Source organism: Lasioglossum baleicum, chromosome 2 (assembly GCF_051020765.1).
Source record: "Lasioglossum baleicum chromosome 2, iyLasBale1, whole genome shotgun sequence".
NCBI lineage: Eukaryota > Metazoa > Arthropoda > Insecta > Hymenoptera > Halictidae > Lasioglossum > Lasioglossum baleicum.
Window position 1 is genome coordinate 19,414,971 of NC_134930.1, and position 22,970 is coordinate 19,437,940.

A 22,970-nucleotide genomic window follows, 5' to 3' on the forward strand; every position below is an offset into this window, starting at 1 on the left:
GTTTCGTTTTAACGATGTGTTATAAATTGTTCTTTCTGATTTCATCACGATCTCTCGTATTCTATTTATTTAAAATGCGAAATTTTTAATACGTACAACACAATTTACGGAATTAAAGTGTAAAACGAACATGAGCGAAACATCATCCGAGATGATACGTGGTTTTAAAACCAATTAGCTCTACCATACACCGCGGCTCGTCATAAAGATGATAAAAAAGGGGTCGGTTTGTTAGATGAACTCCGGTATTACTGCAAAAATACCGCAAATTCTATTCGGACAAGCTCGCAGACAAAAAGACTGTGTAATGTCACGTAAAGTTAATTAAATTACAGAACGTGAAACAATAATACTTCTAGCAAAATTCTTTCCTCATTTAACAAGGGGTGCTCACACAATTATCTCAAACTCCATATATTCTTCGCGATTATTCTCGTTCACTGGATTCCCTGTTCCTCTTTCGTTTCAAATAATTTTAAAAATTCCTTTCGTAGATCTGTGTCAATCATATGCGTTGTGAAAGTTGCATTGAAATCGGTTGAAGCGGGGTAAAACGACAGACATCGAAATATACAAGATTCCTTAGATTTATTGCATCGTGAACAACTGCGATTTTTACAATCTTTGAACGTCTGTAGCTTATAACAACGTCTGCAATGTTTAATTGTTATAGATGATTTCTAAATTTTATTCTAAATACAACTTTTAGTATTTTATCTTCAATTCCGACGACTTGCAATTTTTTCCAAGAATATTTTGCACGTTGTGTGGCGAACCAGTTGTTCCGACTTGTCCGTTCCTCTTTTTCCCGAAACATGCATGAGATCGAAGCGAAATCTGAGGTTCGAATCAGATAAGAATCAAATGAAAAGAAAGGAAAATGGAATTTGACGGAGTCCCGACCCGAGCCACGGATCCGCCGACGATCTTTTTAAGCGAAATAAAACGGGAAGCGTCTCGCGGGAGTATGGCGTCGGCGTCGGTTCCGGTGTATTTTTCACGGGACGTCATAAAGTATTCTCCCGATGGGTTTCGAAAATCCGCGGTCGAGGATGCTTCGCTGGATCCCGGCTGCGTCCTGTGGGACGTCGCGGCGAACCGCGAATAAATCCGCCGCGATCTGCACCGTGGCTTTCGCAAAGTTTCGCTGTCGCGAAAACAAACAGGTACGTCGGGACAGTCGGCGAACGCCGCGAACAGTTCCGTATTGCATCCGGTCCGATTTCCGATAACGAATTTTCCGCGGTGGATGAACGCGCGACACCGTCTCCCAGAGTCTGCACCGGTGCACTGCTGCGACGTAGACGTCGCTCGGTGATGAGGCCGAGGAACAAAAACGAGAAGCAATTATTTAAATGCGTTCCGCAGCACGGCACACACCGTGTTCCCTCTGTGCGCCGTTTTTCTCCGTTTTTCTTCGCTTCTCATTTTCCCTCCGCTACCCCCGCACCTGCGATGCACCTCCCACCACCCTGTACACTGTCTAAAGGGTGTCGCGACAGAAAAGAATTATAATAAACAGGAATCCTCGCAGAATAGCTGCTCGACGAGTCTCTTTGTGGACCCCTCGCTCCGAGGAGCTTCCGAATGCTTCAAACAATGCACGGAATTCCACGCGTCACTTGCGAACTCCAGTTTTCACTGCGACTCGCCATATATCCTCGGATTGACCCTTTGGAACCGGAAAAATGAAAAATTTCGATAATTAAACATTTCTTCCGACCTAGAATAATTTCGTTCCATATGATTTTTTTCATTTTATGGATATGAAAAATATACTTGATAATGTAAACAATATTTTGATGTTTGGACCGACGGACTTGAGTACAAACATTTATCGAGGAAATTTATTAGCCTCGGAAATAATTCGATCCTCCTCCGGCGATCGGGATTAGTTTAACTCAAATTTCAGATTTTTAACAATATAAAAGATCGCGGGTTTCATAAAGATTCATTATTCAGTTCGCCAAAAAAATATTCCACAATATTAAAAACTGCTAGTTTTTCAGTCGGGAAAGAATAGTGTAAATTGTTAAACGTCTCTTTTGCATCACCCTGTACGTTTACCCCCTCCACCGTGCTGCGGAATATAGTTCACAGCGCCGTCCACTTTTCCCTTCTTTCGATCGCGAATTCCGACGGGGAAAACGCGGCGACGGAATGTCAAACCCGTTATTACCGTCTGCATGTCGAATCCCAGAGCGGAGGAGTAGACCGCGGACAATGACGTTGCACTTGACGGCCGCTGTCGATGGCCGACGCACTCGATCTCCGTGAAATATTCGGCGCCGATTCCTGCGCCGCAATGCAGCCTTACCTGCTTCGCTACCGCCAGGAATCTCGTTATTACGGTTATTAGAGTTTATCACGGACGAGATTCGGCGAAATCTCGAGGTCAGCGTCGCGTCGATTTAATCGGGACTTCGAGATCCGGGGAAGTCGACGTCCAACGGGAAAGCGCAAACTGCTGTTGCCAAATTAAATTTCACCGATCCTGACGGACTCGTCGTTGCTCGTCAATTTATCGCGAGGCGAAATCCTGGCAAAATATAGGTAGACTGCGAATCTTTGTGCAAAGTAAGAATTGTCTGCATCAATTATAAAAAATAGAAACTAGAATGTTGTAAAGAAAGAAAAGCAGGATTTTTGTTCCTTCGTTTAATTGCAATTTTGTACCAATAAATATTTACCTTAATTTAATGAGAGTCATGTGTCATTTTAATTTAATCTTTTGATATTTAATTTTATTCGAATTTTTATTAAATTGTCTGGCTTTTATTTCGGGATGTCAAAACGCGATTTTCGCATTATTTTGTCTATGAGTTCAAACTAGGCCGAAGTGCCGCGCCGCTCAAGCGGCTCGAAATATCAAGAAAGTATGGGGCGAAGGAAGTGTCAAATGCACAGCTTTATATTTTTAAATAATATTAAATTCTCTTTAAAATATTAATTTTAATACTATTCCCCTCAATAATATTAAAATCAATTCTCATGATAATTTAATGTTACTATTGAACAATATTAAATTTTCTATAAAATTAATTTTCGTATTATTGTTTTTATGAAAACAATTTTAATAAAATAGGTTTAAATCCTGCATTTCTTTCTTTACAACCTAAAGAATGTTATTTCTTCCCTTAATTATTATAACACAGGAGAGATCATATATTGACATCTTCAATGTTTAAAATTTTCCAACAATTTTGAACTTCATCGCAGTCTACTTATAAGTATGCAAGTTGATTGTGCACTATTAATTAATCATGTTCTACATACACATACCGTACTGTATCCGCATTTCCCAAGTGAAATCGAAACGGCTTCGCCTGCGGCGTGATTGGCGCTTCCGGTCGTAGGATATAAAATCCGCGTGGTTTGTCGTTGTCACCGGAAGCCGTAGAAACACCGTCGAAAAAATGTCGCCACCACTTCAGGGTCTTCTCGCGGTAGTTGGCGCTTTCAGACGGCCGTTTCCCGTTCGGAAACTCCCGGAAACCGTGGGCATCCGGCTCGGTGCGGAAAGCTCGTCTACGATGGTTCTCCAAGGCTCTTACATTGAAATTTCTTGTCCGGCCACCCCCGTAGAAGCGTCAGAAAAAACGTTGAAAAACGTGCAAACCTCCCTCCTCCGGGGGTGGAGGGTAGAAAGCAATTTGCCACGAAATTGTTACGTTCCCGGGTACGAGTCGAGCGGCGAAACCCAATTACTATTTCGGCCGTTCGAGAAACGTCAGCGCAGCAATCGAGGAACGAGCCCGGCGGACAATGGCGGCCGAAATTCTCCGCTCTCCGATTATTTTTCGACGACACTCGCTCTTGTTCCCCGGTCACAGATGCGTTGAAACGCGCGCGGATTGTTCCCGGGCCCGCTCTCCGAAGGATCCTCGCGGAAAACGCGGCCGGTCACCGGGATTTTCCGGACGAATTTCCCGAACGAGTGTAACACACTGTCGGAAAGCTCCGAGATCGATGAAATAAAGTCTTGAATCCTGTTGATCAAAGGATCTGAATAGGTGTTTTTTCTTCGTGTGTTCTGGCAATTTTTTCAATGAAAATTCAGTGAAATTGCTAGATTGCTAGACAGCGAATTTTATGCATTTATGACAAAAATGAGTGGGTACAATTTAAAACAGTGGAAAGGTTACAATGATTTAAGAGTGCAAATCTATTTTTCTCAGCTTGTTAAAATGATTAAAGTAAGAATAAATTTATTTCTATGGCTCCAGTCACTTGCAATTGGTGCAAGCAATTTTTATTTTGCAGAAAGATCCGCAGTCTACTAATCACTTACTAAACATTTAGGTATTGTATGAGGTATTATACCGATTTCCATAGAATATTCATCAAATTGAAAAAATCGGGGAACGGAAATATTCTAGCTAGAAAGAAATGTTCAATTTTCGATTTACAATAGCTCCGAGTGCAAAGGATTGTTGTAATCTCGACAAGGTATAAAATCATGCAATTTCTTACGAAATTGATTTCCATAAAATATTCATCAAATTTAAAAAATCATAAGAAATGGAAATATTCTAGCTAGGAAGAAATGTTCAATTTTCGATTTAGAATAGCTCCGAGTGCAAAGGGTTGTTGTAATCCCGACAAGGTATAAGATCAGGCAATTTCTTGCGATGCAACGCTGAAGAACAAATGAATATCGTGGAAAAAGAAAATTGTAGAACGCTAAGTGAGGTAAACATTACATAGTGCCACCGTAATTTCATCGATAGGGCTACTAGTACGTCTGTGAAAAAATGTAGGAAATTTTTAAACGCAGCGTGTAGACTCCGCGGAGAATAGAAGGGAGACGGGCAGCACGAGCGAGTCGGGAACCTGGAACCGGGAACCGGGAGAGGAAAGTTCGAGTATTCGATCGGCGTCCCTGCGAATTCTGAACGCTATCATCTCGTCCGCGCTCGTTCCATCCGGCTAATCTTTGTCCCGCTAATTGAGCCTTTTTTCCTTCCGTCGTTTCACGAATTGCCGTGGAGAGAGTCCCCCTCTCTCTCTCTCTCTCTCTGTCTCTCTGAAGCGAACCAGATCCGATCGAACCTCAGCCCGGGAAACGCTTGATTGAAACATCGTTCAATCAGGATTTATGAAGTCCCGACTAATTTTTTTCCGACGCGATTCTGTTCCAGGTCTGATCACAACCAGCGGCAGGAAGCTCGACAGAGAGAATCAGGCCGAGCACGTTCTCGAGGTGAGTTTGGATATAAATTATATACCCACGGACGTGTATTATGGCAGCTCGATCCGAAACTGTCCGGCCGAGTTATTTATTCGGCTCGTGGACATTTTGAGCGGCATTGTCTTGCGATTGATTGGACGCATTGGGTGATCAAGCACTCCTCCCGCGGTATCAATCTTTTCGTATTTTATATACCGAACGGGGAAATTTGTTATCAGGATTTAATGCGGAAGAATTTCTCCTTTGGAATATTCATATCTCGCTGTGGAATATTCATATGTTAAACGGAGTAATACAATTTGCTTGGGACACATTCTCGGCCATTTTATAGACACAGTGGAACCTAGTTTATCCGAGTACAATTTTTATTATCATCCCCAAAAATGTAGAAGAGAAAAGAAAATTTATAAACCGCGGATCTTGATGCACTCGTGAAGAAATTAGTTGGGTGAAATATAAAACAGCATAGATCAAAAAAATTCAAGAATATTGTGACGTTTTTTTTAACGTAAAAAAGTCACATTAAGGGACGAAATCAATTTTCATTTTATTCCTGCTTCCCACAATCAATGCAGGATATTGTTATTTTGCATAAAGATCCGCCTATTGATTACGAACGAATCAAATTTGATATTTGTTAGACTTTGTTCAAATCTTCATCATGAGTCTGACTCGTTAACTCGTTTGTCTATCTGAATATACCATGTTGCTAAAAGGTATGCAAGATCTAAAAGAATCGCGTGAACCATTCATGACAGTCGGGATAGTGTAGATAAGAGGATCATAATCGCTTACTAGTTAAAGGAGGAAGACTCGCACAATCTTTGCAGGAACTTATTTCGCTAAAAGTGTTGGAACATTTAACGCGATCTGAGTCGAATCCCAAGAGGATCCCGGAGCGACTAAATAGCCGGCTTAGCTTCGCAGGATATAATCACCTTACGTTAAGTACTATACAATCGTGCGTCGATGCTTGTATGTAGTTCGCACTCCTCTCAGCGACGATGCACGAGACCTGGTGCGCAGCCTCGCGATAAGTCGGTCTCCTGAATAAAACTCGCAACGAATTTTCCAGATTGCAACGCGATGGAGAAACAGCCACCGAATCTTCTCTCCGAAAGACTGCGAGTCTGCGAGAGGCTTAGGAACGATTTGCTAATTGCTGCTGCGGTACACAGGCGCTTTCGTTCGGTCGACAGCTTAAATGTTGTTAGAAAATTGTTATGATTGGATTTTTGTGTGAAATAGAACATTTCCAACTGGAGCATCACGTCTAACCATTTTTAAAGTGAAGATTCAATCGTGTCTGTACAACCAATCTTCTATTTCTGAAGAAAAACTGTTATTTTCTGTTGTTGGAACTTGTGCTTGAATTTTTTACTCATTAACTGGTAATTGGATAAGTTTTCCAGTATTCAAAACGAGTGTTGGGCGAGAAAAGCTTGTATTCTATGTATTCATAGATATCCATATTATACATACAATAGATAGTACCGATATCAATTGGGGATCTTGTCGATCATAGATCCGAAAACGAAAAGAAAAAGGCGTCTTTTTAAAAACGTTTAATTTTCCTTCTCTTGTTTCTTTCTTCATTCGCTGAAGCTCTCTGGATATTTTACTCTCCGAGTCCTCGACATCATTCTTTCCCATTATTACGCGAAAAAAAAGAGTGAGGAGCGAGTATACTTTTTTTTTTGCATCTGTAAACAGTGTGGCGACATTGGGACAAAGTAGGGGTGCCACGAAGTGATCTTCAGGAGGAGGCGCTTCATACAATTACGATAGAACTTCACCTAAGTAGGTTCGCTTAATTAATCGGTTCATTCGCCAGTCAGGTGGCCCTGCAGCAAATGCCTGTAAAGCCAACATGGCGGCCAGGGGACAGTAGAACTTCCGGTAGCAGTTTACTTCGCGCTCTTCTAGATCACCGTGTCGTAGAATAGCACGTCTCGGTCCAGCAGTCTTGGCGAACTATAATCTTCCGTCCGCTAAATGTTAATGGAGCCCGGGGTTGATAGACCGCGGTCTTCCGGACAGCAGGATAGCATCGGATCCAGAACCCGCATAAATCGATACGGCAAGTTCTCGCGGCGTTTCCGTTCGCTAAGTCGGACTTAGCCGTGCGGAGCTGGATAGACGGTCGGGTCTCGGCTTAATAAATTCCGTTCGAAGTTGAAATGCGCTGTATCGGGAACCAGCCGGATCGGACCCCCTGATTTGCCGGCACGTAAAAACTCGTTACGAGGCCCCCGCCGAAGTGGCGGGTCCGCCGACTCCATTCCGGGGCGGGCTCTATTTATTCCCAACCCCCGGCGAACCTCTTCCCGAGATTGGTATACTCCTTTGCTCTTTCCATTCTAACGAAATTCCAGCGTTCCGCGACACATATACAATCGAGAAAGGGCGGCGCGGCGGCTCTTCCTTTAATCCAGACGCGGAGAGAAAAGAAATCCCCCAAGAGCCCCCAATGACGTTCCCCGCCGAGAAATGCCTCACCTTGTCCTGTCCTTGATTCTCCATCTACTCTCCGCTCGCCAACTACCTTCTCTCGCCCCGTTCTCACACTGTTTCCCTCCTACCATCCGTTCACACGTACACACACCCTTATTATTCGCTGTCGACCATTTCTTTCTCGTTCGCGGAGGGTCGACACCCAGGGCCGTGCCGTGCTGTGATACTGAGAGGCGGCGTCGTAAAGGAGCGGCATAAGCAGCGAAATCGAAATACAATTTGAACCATTGAATAATTAAAAGTCTGGTAAATATTGACAAAAGGGAAGCCAGCTCCGGTGACCTTCATCTTCGCATATGTTGTCAAGGTCGACATTCCGAAGAAAATAGCTCAATTACTTCGTATCCGAATACAGTTGTAGGTCTGAGAATTGTATTAATAACACTCCCTGTCTCTGTAGGTAGCGGGGAAAGAAGTATTTCCAAAAATTAAAATTAATAAAACACTACTTTAGAAATTCAATAAGCCATACAAACCTTAGGAATCTGTCATTTCTACTGAATTTATGAAAATAAAAGTCAATAGTTATATTTTAGAGAATACAGCTTCATTAATCAAGTATACATATAGTCACAATTCTATTCTACAATTAGAAATTTCTTTTACGCATTTCGAAGGCTTGCATCATACTGAGAAAATCTATCGCACGGCCCTGTCGACACCCTTAAACCTACACCCCCGGCTCTCTGTGTATATCCGCCTCTCGCTTTCACCGCCCGAGACACGGCAAACTATCTCTCCTCATTTTACTTTTCAATCTTCGGGAGGATGCGATTTTCTTCCTCATTTCCAGTCTGACAATATTAGAGGGTAAGAAGGCCCGGCGATTCCAGAGATTTGCCAGACAGCAGCAACAAGACACGACACCATCCGGAGATAGAAAAGGGTGCATTGGTAATCGACCCATCACCTGTTAGCGTTAGCACACCGTTAGGGAATTCGATTTACCTTAACGATCCCCAGCCCCAGTTTCCTCTATCGAGTGTGCCGGGATTTTTGCCGGAATGGGTTTCACCTGCGATACCGATACAGTTTTGTTTCTTTGCTTGGATAATCGACTACGATGTTAATTAGTAGATCTTTGTGCAATGTAAAAATTGTCTGCGGAAAGCAGCAGTTACTTGGGAATGTTTCGAATCACGAAGCTCTATCAGTGGTTGAATTATTTTATTGCGGATGTACGTGGTGCGTACCACGTGTATCAATTATTTTTACATGATCGCTGGAATCGCACGATCTGTCTCAATTATTTTCTATGGTCACCTGAATTGCTGCCCTCTTCGAATGTACATGTACACCATCTGTCAGTATTATTTTATTATGGACATTCGAATGGCGCGCCCGTGTTTGTGCCACTTGTTTCAAGTTATTTTTATGGAATTGCACTCCTTGATACGCATCACTTGTCTCAACGATTGTGATCAATGGAATTGTACATGATCGCATACATGTTTTACATGATCGCTGGAATTGCTTGATTTGTCTCAATTATTTTGAAATTGGTCACTTGTCTGTGCCACTTGTTTCAAGTTTGTACAATCACTGGAATTGCACTCCTTGATACGCATCACTTGTCTTAATGATTTTATCGTGATCAATGGAATTATACTTTCCCGCAAAGTTTTTATATAATACGCAAATTGGAAATTTAATGTAAATTTTGATGCGAGTCGTAATATTGAAAAGGCTGATTCGTTTAACCATTATTAAACGCGTGAACCCCTATCTTCGTCGCTATCTAGTAACGAGAATGGACGGGATTCAGTACATTTTAACGACGCTGCTTATAAATTTAATTCTACAAATTTATAGGGGAGCTATGAACGTGTATCTTCGTATACGAAGCTAAAGCTTTTATGGCATACAAGCGCACTAACCGTCAATATCATGACAATATACAGACGCGTCGGATTATGCGAATCTATAAAAATCCAATTAACATAATTCATCGTGCTGCCGCGTTTCTACTTTATCCGACTATCAAAAGGAAGTTACTTTCACGATCAATTATCATTTTTCGACGATTCTAGAGATCTCGTTACGCTGAATACTTGTTATTTCGTAAAGAAAATTTGTTTAAAGATCGCATTTAATGATTCTTAATTAGTTTCATTCTTCACACACCAGTAACAGCGTTAATTCGAAGAAATCATTCTCCATGCACATTCTACAGCACTCGAAGAAACTGCAGGAAAAGAAAAATCGATTTTCCGGCAATGAAAAGCAGAATGGCTCGTTAATTCAATTGATATTGTTTAGTTGATCGCGCATCAATCTCCGGAAGATTCTGGAGGATATCTGGCGGGTAGGTAGTTGCGGCGTCGTTCTTCAAACAGTTTGCCTCTTCGCCATTAAAACTTGGTTTGTCGACGGAGGCGCGTCGCGTTACGCAAGCGGGCGTCCCGCATAAACCTGCCAGCGAATTTCTCGCGGTCTCGTCCCGATCGTAAAAGTTACGACGCGCGGTTATCCGCTGTTGGTACCGCTAGACTTCCACGGTAAACTTATTCAGCGTTTGTTTAGCCGCGCATCTACGTCCTCGGATAAAGTTTCGCGAATCGAAGCCGGTATCTCCTGTCAGAATCTCGCGACGCGCGCGCATCCGCGACGAGCGTCCCCCTTGCATACGCGTCCGCGACGCGTGTGTATTTATGTACGTGCGCGCGATCGTGTAACAGAATGCGATCGAACGGTTCGCCGAGGTAAGAAGATAAATCCGAGACGGCGTTATCGCGCGTATCTACTTTAATCAGAAAAAAAGACTCCCTGCCTGCTGAGTTACTCTCGAGACGCTCCACGTTTGCGACTTCGATCCCTTCTGACGAAACCGACGCTGAAACAGGAATCGATATCCGAATCCCGGCAGATCAACAATCTCGCGAAATTGAATTCGCGAAACGTTGTTCAGTGAACCGATATTATTCCTCAGTTCTTGTAACAACAGCGAGTGCACAGAAATAATAATATCTCGAAGGCTAAATTAATTCCATAATTTATTAAGTCGTTCGGAAAGTAATTTCGTTTTTCTGGATTGCGAATTTTACGGATTTAGGACAAAAATGGGGAAGCACAATTTAAAGCAGTGGACATATTAAAAAGATTTGAAGACATCAGCGCACGGGTTTCAACTTAATCAAATAATTGAAAGAAGAAAGAATCCAGATAACTCAATTGCTTGCTAATAAAAAACAGAAATTACATGAAAAATCGCAACAGATCATCGAACAAAATGTCATAAAACTTATTCGAAATGATAAAAACGGAATGGCTATCCGAACGACCCAGTAACTCCGCCAATAATCATGAAGGAGAAAATCGAGAATGAATCAATCGAATCCGTGCTCGAATATTAACAGAGGAAAAGCAATTCGAAGTTCCGGGCGATTAATGACAGCCTCGCCGGCGTTTCTAAATTTAGAATTCAATTAAACGATTTCAGCAGCGCCGATTTCGTTATTTTCGAGCGAGAATCAATTAACGGCGCGGAAACACGTTCCCAAGAACAGGAGTCGATAAAAGTGTACAACCGGGTGAGTTCGCGGTGGAAAACCGGTTGCCCGATTCGGAAAAGCGACCGCATTAAAAACGACTTTAATAAAAAGGAACGAAGAAAAATGTAATCGCGGTTTAAGAGACGGCCGGTGCCGACGGAGTCGAAATTACATTAATTTAGTACTAATAGAATTTCTACGACGGGGGCGGGGAGAGCGGGACGTTACGAGATTCCGTTTAAATTACATTTCGGATGGCACGGCGGCGCTAACTTTGCAATGCAAATATATACGGCTTCTTCCAGTGGTCCGGAATTAATCTCGGCCCGGCGAAATAATGATCTAGAACGATATTTGATATCGGAAACGTGGGGTCGGCCGGTTGACGGGGACGACGGACAGCACTCGACTTTTAACGAACCGGCCGTGACGAAAACCGATAAAAATAAAAATCCTGAAGGAAATAGACAGAGAACGTGGCCGGACTCGTTGAACCGATAATTAATTATCGTGCGGGTTAGTCGCGGCTCTTCGTGCGAGTTAACCCAATTATTGTTGCAAACTTGAGCGAAGCGGTCTTCCATAAACGTCCGACGGTAATTAACCGAGCGCGTTGCCAAGAAAAACACGGTTTCCCTTAATTGCACTAACGAGGCTGTGTCAAAATCGGCCGCCGAACTCCCGCAACTCGGCGACTTTGGTCAAAACGCTGCGGAACTGGAGTTTATCAATCGGAAGCGTCGGAGACTGTGTGCACACACACAACCATACGTGGCCCTTGCGCTTCCGCTGCAACGAGAACGTCGACCTAACTGGTTCCGACGGTCCGCCGCGTCCCTTTTTTCATAATTCCGCTCATAATTTACGACCGACGCGCATTCTCGCCACCAGCAAGCATGTTCTCCTCTGTCGGCGACACCATTTTGTCGCGATAAATCCCGGAACGTTCGGCGATATCAGCGATGCTGTTGATTTTGCCAAATCGTCTTTACAAATTTGAGAAACAGGCAGAAAACAGATCTCTATTTTACTCTAGTTTCAACGCTTTGCACCATTGCATTATTCAAAACAGTTTGGATGTTATTAAATTCGTCTGTATTCTACGAATTGCAGAAAGCTCCACTGTCTTATGAGAACACAGATTCAATTTTATGTGCACAATGTAAAAATGATTACGTAAAATAAAATCGATCTAGGTTTAAGGAATGTCTTCACGATTTCGGCAAAAATATACGGTTTAGGCGCGTCTTGTAAATTATTCATACAATCCAAACATTGTTCATCTAAATATTTTCTTAATAAAGAACGCAGCGAGGGTGCAATGTTTCATGGAAACGTGACGGCAGGATTTTTCGCGAGACATTTCATTCGCGCTCGTTAAAAGCAAAAAATGGCCGGAAGACTGTGCCGGGAGACGAATCTGCTTAAAATATGTTCCCAGGTGAAAGAACTGTTTATTCACTGTAAATCCAGCAGTTTTACACGGGATTTAATGGCAACCTTTTTCTAGCCGGTGCGCGTGAACGTGTTTGTAATCTCAGATTTGTAGAAACCATTCTTCTTGGCAAAGCATTTCTCGCGGATTTTTTTATCTATGTTCGACGGGAAAGATCCTGGACCAATAGTATTATAATCGGACTGTCAAAACAGTTTGACATATCTGTTTTTTTATTGAACTGTCTTCGAAACTTGTAGTTTTCTGGTGGACAATTCGTTTTTACGAATTACTGTTCTACCACAGTTCGATTGCAATAAATATATGTAACTAGGCAGCGGATCTTTATGCAAAATAAAAATTTTCTACCTGAATTGCAACGAACTGGAGTGAGACGGAAATGTATTCTCTTTCTTAATAATCATATAACAGTTTTTTAAAATTCTTCTAATGTTTTTATTGTTGCAAATGGCACCTTTTAACTTTTGTCATAAATGCATAAAATCCGCTGTCTATTTATAACACTATTAAATTCCAGTTTGTAGTATAATTCACTGAAGTCACGTTATACGCAGCTGACAGTGGAATTCTGCGATCCGGTAGCCAACATGATTGGATGTAGACGATATTGTGGTCCAGGCACATATTTAACAATGACCCTGAAGTTCTCTCGTTACCGGCTCCAAAGATGACTCCGGGGCGAGATATTGAACGGCGCGAGGCGGAAAAGGGAATAAAGAAGGACCCGCCGCGCGCGATTCATTTAAATTTCTCGCGAAGAAGACCGGGAAGACTCGCGAAGAACCTGAAGTTTCAATGGCCGCCGCTTTTTCGCAGGGTGTTTCAGTGCCCTTATTCCGATGGCGCGCTCCAGACACTCGATGCGACAGCCGAAGTAGGCTTGAAAGTTGCTTACCGGCGTGCATAGGACGCCCGAGTGCCTGGCAGATACAGTTTCGAGCACCCACTTCGGGCCAGTCGGCTGAAATTTATGATCGGACGGCTTCCTGTAGTCGAACTTCCCTGAATCTTCGTTAATTGAACGTGTGTCGGATATCGCGTCGGCGCTCCTCGCAACTTCAATGACGCCTGTCCGAGATATCTCGAACCTCTCGCCATTAATGGTTTCCTTAGAATTCCTTCTCGCATTAGCTCTTGCACGTGAAATGTCCGACAGTCAACAAATTCTTTCTACGAATTACAAGCCTCTTGTATTACGCTAAATATTTAATTCTCAATATCTTTGCATCTATTAAAATCCAATTTTTCTATTCAAGCAATCAACTTTAATCAGTACAATATTCTCCATCTTATTCAATGATGTTTCGCTTCATTATTCCGCGCTAATAAAACTTCAAAAAGTTCACCCAAAATTGGGTTTTATTTCACCTTAAAATACCGAAGTTACTTTCTTGCCAACCTAACATTTGAAATTACCAAAGAATATGCTTTAAGATTTTCATGGGTTTCAGGCATTTTATTATTCCGAGCACGCATAATTCCAAGAATCACTCATCGATCTGTTGTCGTAGTCCCCAAAATTTTGATATGCCCTAGGCACTAAGCCGACAGTGCTCAAGTACCTAATGGATAAAGCAGCCATGTTACTGACGCAATATTTCCTCCCTGCAAGCGTGTTCTATCAACCCTTGATAGTCGTATCCTTGTCCCAACATTTCCAAGAGCTTACCCAACCTACACGATGTCAAGTGACTGCTGGCAGCCCTATTCTCCTTGTAAACCCCACTGGACAACCCCGGACTGCTTCCATTGATGTTCATGACTGAACGAGCCATTTTTCTCTAGGAATTGATCCAACTCGTCAATCGACTTCGAAATTCCAATTTATTAATTAAAGGTCCTCCTAAATATGTTCCTTATTTGTGATGAAGAGACTGCGCGGAACTTTATGCAAAATAAAAAATGTCTGTCTTCTAAAAAATTCTTCCTTCTTTTAATTATTTTATTAAACTGAAACTAATAGGATGATGTTCTAAATTTTTTTAATATGTCCACTGCTTTAATTTGTACGTACCAATTTTTGTTACAAATGCATAAAATCCGCACTCTCTCTTGAATACAATGTAAATTGTATCACAAGATAAATGCTTCGCAAATGTTATTTTTTTCTAAAGGTCATTTGCTCCGGAGTTTTCAAGGTTATCGATATTTATTTTCTCGTAAGTGTATATTTGTATTCCTTGCATATTCTAGTTGACATCGAAACACAAACATCGATTGAAACGAAATGTCACGTTGACGAACGAAAATCATTACAATCTGTCATCGATCGTTTTAGACAATGCATACATGCGGAAAGACATTATCTTGAACACTGAAAAAACAATATCGATGAATTTACATTGCATTCAAAACATTTTTAAAAACAAACTGTCATCAAGAACAAAGGAGACAATTAGGTGGCTACATTCAGGTTTGCCACCCCGTGTATGCAAAATAAAAATTGTCTCCATTAATTGCCGGATAAACGTTGAAAGCATCAAACTCTTCAGAAACTTCGTCTGCGAATTACAGTACAAGCCTCACGGAGGTTGCGACACCCCCTTCGGTCCACCCCTTTGTCCCGAAAATCTCGCGACCTCTTCAATAAAGAAAACCGCGCTTCACACGTCCCCGCGTCACCCACGGGCTCGGAAAGGATCCGGCTCGAGTCGGGGAATAAAAACAGGCTGTTTCGAAATCCGCGGCTATTATGCTCTCCCTCGAAAATCGTCTGAGTGTTCCGGTCTCGTGCTTTCGTTACTTTCTGTCCTGCTCTCGAGAGTGGAAATGTTCATCGCGCGACGGCGGAACAACAGACAGACAAAGAGAAAGAGGGCGAAAGGTGTATAGAGAGAGAGAGAGAGAGAGAGAGAGAGAGACGAGAGAAAAAGAAAAAGAGAGAGGAAGATATCAGAAATAATGGCGAGTGTCGTCGGCGGAGGGTGACACGAAGAATGTCAATTAAGCGAGTTCAGGCAGCGGCGGAGTTCGAGTGTCCATAGGAGGCGCGAGGGTGCTCTTCGGCGTGCGAGAGCCACGAAAGCGAGAGGTCAATGAATAATGGGGATCGAAAAGAGTGTTCACCCTTGCTGAACGAGCCCTTTTCGTCGCTGGTCTCCCGTTCCTCTCTCTCTTTTTTTTCGTGGCTTTTCACGTTCCGTCGGCTGGGCTCCTTGCGCTCGTAATACGTGGCGAGAGGAGGTGGTTAACCACCCTAGAAAGATGCTGAATACGCGCGATATTTTTCTGCGAGCGAGGCAGGCGGGTCCGTCTGACCGGAAATTGGCAGGTTTTACGAACGCCGAACGATCATACGTATCGGTGTATACGGGCATGTAAAGTTGTGGTAACCGGTGGAACACATGCGACCCCGCCGACCTTCAGGGGTGTTACACAGGTCTGTAGAATCTATTTAAAAGAGAAGGCGCGGGAAACTGGCGGCCCGCGGGCCCTACACCGCTTCTTTCCACTCTTTTCAGTGCCTAGCAGCGTCTCCCACCATTCGGAAGTTAGAAGTGGCCAGTGGGAGAAGTCTGGATAACCGCTTTTTGTGGCGAAAAGTAAACTTTTCAAGATTAACCCTTTTAATGAACCCTGACTCGACGTCAGAGAAAGAAAAATGTAAATAAGACGGGTTCTTCATATGTATTTGGTTCTCCCTTTATTTATTTAATTTCTTATTTCTTAGTTCAAAAGAAATACAAGCTTGACAAATACAGGGTGTCCCAAAATTCCTTTAAAGCCGGAAATGGGAGGTTCCTGAGATCATTCGAAGCAACATTCTCCTTTGCAAAAATGTTATCCGCAGCTTTGTTTAGGAGTTATTAACGAAAAACACGGACCAACCAGAGCGCCCACTCGCGTCTAGGTCGCGCTCTGATTGGTTCGTGTTTTTCGTTAATAACTCCTAAACAAAGCCGCGGCGGCTATTTTTTCTAAGGAAAATGTCGCTCCAAATGACGTCAGGAACGTCCCATTTCCGGCTGTTGAAGGAATTTTGGGACACCCTGGATAAATGGCAATAAAGTTTGAGAGCGATACTTAATGTAATTAGTAAACGAAGTTGTTTAAAATAAGTAGGACTCGAGAAACTGTCTTTTGAAGTAAATTTCAAATAAAACGAAGTTGAAAAATAATTCGGAGTGCAGAGGGTTAAAACATCGATCAAATTTTCTTGCAACAAGAATTATCTGTGCTCGGAAGACAAAATCGTAAAATTCACAAAAAATGAAATGTTTAAAATAGTCATTATAAACTATCAAAATACAAGTTTAAATGATAGTTTCAAACGTGCCAGCAGGTGTATAGCATAGTGCGAAGAAGTTGCCCTGATCTAGAAGAAAATGTTCACCACCCGGAGAACCCGAAGGAAGCTGCGACTTCGGGTAGAACCGTATCCGGCCAAGTGCTTCTCGTTTAATTAATTCTCCACGGGGCGAAATCGTTCCTGCGGAAAAAGTTGTGGAAAGGAATAACGCTGACCCATTTAATGCACTTGGCCCTCCCGGCATCCTCTATTAATGCACTACGAGTGTGCGCGGGGGTTCAGCTGCACCGGGTACTGACATATTTTAGCGCGTGTCGCGGCACTCGCGCCGAGAAAGTGGCAAAGTGGCCGGTCGGGAAGAAACGAGACAGGGAAAAAGCGTGAAAAATCGCGGCTATTAATAAGCCCACGGCAAAAAGCTCTCTCGGCGTGTTTGGCCGGCCCGAGTGTTCAGACTAAGCGGATAGCTTTCGCGCGAGTCCGTTTATGCGCTGCGATGGCGATCCGTGCGGCTTGTCCACGGAGCTCGATGACGGTGCTGCATAAACATCTTCGGACACACCATTTATCCGCCGGCGAATCTGCTCCAACTTGTGGACACGATTTTATTATCTTGCTCTGTGCTGTTATGTAGTTCGTGTTCCTTTTTGTCTGTAACATTTGTCTGTTAACATTGAAACATTTTGTTTAAAGTTAGCCTTCAGCGTCGTTGCCGAACTTTTCTTTAGATCTTTCTTAGTGACCTCTTCAACAGAGAATTTTGTTACATATTTTGCATCCTTGTATCTTGTATCTTCCAGTGCAGGACGCTAGTCAAAAATCTTGAACCTAAACCATCCTTAGTTAGGTCCAGAGTTGTGCCAATTTAAATACATTGTATTTTATAGTATACACACGCAGTATTTCTTCAGTTTCGCATTCATAGCAACTCAATTTTACGTTCGTGTGGATGTTTCTTATGCGACGATGACAAACCTTGCAGCAATCTTACAATTAGCGACAAGATGTTTGAGCAAAGAGTGTTGATTAAAATTAATTTAAAACTTGCTGACAATTGCCATCAGTGAATATTAGGATTAGTGCTACATGAAGAATGTTCTTCTTTTAGGTCTTTCCTATTAAATAGTGTTACTTTCTTTGTCTGTAGTAATTTTGTCCTATGTTTTTCTACAATTTATATATCTCATCTGAAGCCAACGTAATAAGCAAGTTCATTTCTGATCACACAATATGAATCTACGAATAATCCCATATTCATCGCTGATACTAATCGTTTTCTTTTTGCACTTCTTATTCTTCTTGCATGTAATTCATAATTACACTGTACTTTGTAATTATATTTCAATTGTAATTCAACACAACTCTGGCCTACAGCTAGATGATAGGGTTGTATAATTTCTTCCATTCGGTCTCTCAAAATTCTACTCACACCGTGAGACATATTTAGCGAGACTCGTTGAAAATTTTCCTTAAAGACGAGCAGGAACTTCCCGGACAGCGATCTTCAGTCCCCGATTTTCGTCCCGTCCCCCTTCCGCGTTGATAATGGAACCAGGAAGCGGAGAAAAGCGCGTTTGCGTCCCGCCGTGTCCCCCGTTTCCTGTGTACAGGATGTTTGCAGCGACGTAATTCACAGAACCTTCGTTCGATCTTCATCCTGGGTGTTCCTCGTCGTGTTTGTCTTTCGCTTGCGGAGACAGCTTCAAAGGCGGAAAGAGCGAGACAGAGAGACAAAGATAGTTGAACAGATAGATAAGAGAAGAACAGAGAGAGAGAGAGAGAGAGAGAAGGAGAAGTAGGATCGTGAATGCGACTGAAGGAGAAACGAAGGGAAATGATAGACGGATAGAAGTGTGTTAGGGTGGATGACGTTCGCGAACTCGAAGAAAGTCAAAGGGCATGATGGAATACGAAAGCGCGGTCTCGACGAGCTGATGGGGAACGGGGATCATAAGGAGCGAGCTAAGAAGGGTTGAAGAGCGGGGGTGAAACAACACAAGCGGTAAAAGGGACGGCGAAAATCTCGCGACGACCCTACCCTGTCCTCGCGGGACAAAGGAAATCGGGAATAAATAAAGGAATTGTAACGTGATCTGTGGAACACAGGAATCGGTTAAACAGAGGGAACTGGAGCTCAACGGGGCACAAAGAATTGCAGCACGACGCTCCGGGGACTCAAAAGTACATCAAACGAAGCTCAAACGTGCACGATACTGTTGAACATACGGCGCTCCCTCGAACGACGCGGTTTTAATTATAAGCGAAGAACAACTTATTAACATGTGGCTTATAATGTGTGCTTTCTTGTTAAGGTTACTAATAGACTGCGGATCTTCATGCAAAATAAAATGTTCTGCATTCATTGTGGGAGTCACAATTTTAATGACTTCGTTAATTTAAAAACAACATTATATACAGTATTCTGACATTTTTCTAATCTTTCACTGTTCTATATTTCAGCCAATCAATTTCATTATAAATGCATAAAGATCTGCAGTCTAGTTATTAATGTTAGATTTTACTATTACAGTGGAATCCTACGACATACCGCATGTTTATTTGAAAATGAAATTCAATGGTTAAATTTTAAAGAATACATATTTAAAGAATAATCAATTTTAAAGAATTCTTTTCTACAATTAGAAAAGAATAGTATCACACAGCATGCACATAGACTCTATGACTGAAATATGACAAAGTGGTTTTCCTTAAGCCTACAGTTTTGGAAATGGCAATCATTGCACACGAACAATTAAGTATTTGCTCAATTTACCTTGCAAAAGTCTAAAGTCCCGACAGCCGCAACAGAAATAAACCGGAAGTGCGTTTGGAGAAATAAAAGAAGTCTGGGTTTGTAAGTGAAAGGACCGCGGGACGTAAATGAGACGGAAAAGAGAGTGGAAAATGGCGGGAGGAGGGTGTACACTAATCACGAGGAGTATTCAAAAAATCTTGGAGAGGTTCTAGCCGCGAGGGTTGCCACGGTCGAACGATCAACGGTGAAAATGGGAAACAGCCGCGGGTTATGTCTGACACAGAGAGGGAAGAGAGGGAGATCACGAAGGAAAGAGTGCGTGAACTCGTACGGCGAACTGTTGCCCTATTGTCTCGAATTGTAAAGCGGCGATGTATCCGCGATTTCGTAGCTTGCCCGATTTTCGCGGAGAAGCATCTGGCTCTGCGATTCACCTCTGAACGAGTTCGCGGTTCCGCACAATACACGTGCTACCACCCACCCCTCACCTCATCCCGCGGTAAATAGCACGCACGGCGCGCATTCAGATGGGCCAGCGAATAGGAAATCGGCTTCTAGGTACATACACCGAATCCACTCGATGTTTAATGATAACAAATTCATCGTACACCGCGCGAAACTTTCCGAATAAATTCCGCACGCGCATCCTCGACATCGCGCCTCGGCCGCGGCGATATTTCTGCCCGCGGAATAACTTCGGCCAATCGATGCCGGTGAAATACTGCGCCGACGGGAAAGTAATTTCGGCTTTTCTGCCCGCACATAAATAATTTCGTGTCATTGTCTCCGAAGCACGCGGTCTTTCCATTTTAAATTGGCGCCCGCCATTCTTTTCTCCATAATTGGATAGTGCGACGTTGCTTTATTTAAGCGATTTCGTGTTGACCGTTCTCGAGCATTGCATTTCTTTGTTCTTAATTATTGAATGTTAAAAAGTCGAATCCATCTTTACTTGGGCGAAGAAACGACTTGCTGGAGACTTGATATTTAAACCTAGTCTTCCAATATTTACTGAACAGAGTGTTATAATATTTATCAGATTTCGAGAGCTACAGTCTCCCCTCGCATAGTGTGACTTTCGTCTCTACGGATAGTGTTGCTTGTTTATAAAATTATCTGAGGTCGGATATCGATGAGGCTTTCCATTGGGGCTCAATTACAAAACTTCTTTATTTTTCATTATTTTTTTATGGGACTTTGACGAACATCGAGTGTCTAACAGTGGCGATAAAGTGAAGACAGTATCGAGAGCCGTAAAAGTCAGTCGCATTGTCGTTATTACGTTTCATTTAGCCAGCGAGTTCCCCTTTGTTCTCTTTCCCTTTCGCAAACCAACAGATCATTAGATGAGATGAGAGCAGAAAAGCGTGTATAATGCCTGCTATGGCATCCATTCGTCCTAGTTCCCGTTCAGCAGAGCCATTTCCGGCGATCGACGGATCAGCTCAAACGAAAATAATACCGTGGAGAAAGGATCCGACGACGAATGTGATTCCGAATCGACTCGAATGGAATTCCAGAACCGCCAGTTCTGTTCGGTGATTGTCAATTCATTCGGTGAATTACCATCGACGTTATTTCGAGCCCGGGAAAAGATAAATTCAAGTAGAATTTCGAGCGATTAACTTTCACGACATGCCCGATGATCTTTCATCGATCTGCATAAAAACGAGGAACAAAACCGCTGGTCTCGCGTTTCGATTTGACGAGGCTTCATATTTTCCTTTCCACGCGAGCAAATTTCGTTTCCCCGTTCATTTCATTTGGCTGGGAAAATATTATCGCGAAGTGGCGTCGCGCGGGAAGTGAAGGGTGACCCAGTTTCATTAAAGAAATTTTGCTAATTTCATCGATATCCATAATTGGGAAATATGTTCGCCGAGGTAAAGACACGTGGAATTATAATATCAAAATAATGAAACACACGTGCTGAACATTTCATCGAAATTGGTCAATTGGTTGTGAAAATTGTCAGAATCATGAAAAACTGCAATTTTCACCATCTTTAATCGTTTGCAACTCGTAAACCAGTTATTCAATGACAATGAAATTTTCAGCACGTAACGACATACATGGATATGTAAAACTATAATGTGAAGTTATAGAACACATTTTGTGAATTTTCGTTTTATGCAGAGATAAAAAAAAATTGTGGAAATTCCGACCGATAAATTTTTCCAAAATTTTCATCACAGAGACCGAAGTCGGTCCATTTATGAAAAACTGATTCTGGTTTAAACTGTGTGCAATCAATTATGAGACTGAGCGTATACAAAGGGGATGATCATATGAAAAGCCGGCGTTGAAAACACTATACAGGGTGACAAGAAATAACGGAGTTAATCATTTCTTATTATAATTCTGTCAAATTGACGAATTTTCAAAAACCAAATAATAACAACCATAACATGGACCTTTACTATTCACATATTTAAGAAGTTTCGAAATGGCCACCATTTGCGCCGATACAGAGGCTCAAACGTGTCTTGAAATTTTCGGCAATGGGCCGCAGCTCTTCTGGCGTCATTCGGTCCCATTCCTGGTACAGAGATTTTTTCAATGACTCCAAATTTTTATGGGGCCGAGCACAGGCCCTGGCCTCCAAAATCGACCACACGAAACTTCTTAAATATATGAATACTAAAGGTCTATATGTTATGGTTGTTATCATTTGGTTTTTCAAAATTCGTCGATTTGACAGAATTATAACAAGAAATGTTTAACTCCGTTATTTCTTGTCACCCTGTACAACTGTGTTGCACGATTCGACCGTAAATTTCGAACACATATTGGATGTTTCGTTCGTCACGGAGCTGGTTTGAGCAGATCGGTCGCGAAAAGACGGTGGTTAAGTGGTCGTAAAAGTTGTCTACAAAGTATACATACATATATCGAAACCGTTCTATTGAATTCGGCGTATGGTCGCCGGGATCGATGGACTCGCGCGAAACGGATGATCGAGCAGCTTCTCCTTCGGAATAGGGTTAAGGGATTGGAAGGATACATCTCGTTTAGCTCGCAGCTATGCATTGGAAAACGCTTAGGGTCTTCCCGCAAGACGGTTAAGTGGTTAGATAAACGTTATCCTTTCAGGCGGCGTGCCTTTCGCCTGAAAATAAAGCGAAGCTTCTGCGCGGGACGCACGGTCGAATGCGAGCGCGTGCACCCCGCTATTTCATGAATACGATGACCCACTACCGGAATTACACGCCCCCGCGATTCTTCCGAGGAAATTAACGACGGAAAAACTTCCGCGGATTCTCATCCCTCCCCGGGGCGAAAAACGAACCTAACTTTGTTTGAGCTTACTTTTC

General features: G+C 42.6%; 1 protein-coding gene across 26 annotated transcripts in view; it reads left to right on the forward strand.

The window, feature by feature from the left end:
- The window catches only part of Kug (FAT atypical cadherin kugelei), a 612,064-nt gene that overhangs the window by 538,527 nt on the left and 50,567 nt on the right, over positions 1–22,970 (forward strand). For all 26 annotated transcript variants that reach the window (XM_076442550.1, XM_076442472.1, XM_076442521.1 and 23 more), the window contains one exon: positions 5,142–5,203. In XM_076442550.1, the coding sequence (XP_076298665.1) occupies positions 5,142–5,203 (62 nt within the window). The remainder of the gene's footprint in view (positions 1–5,141; positions 5,204–22,970) is intronic.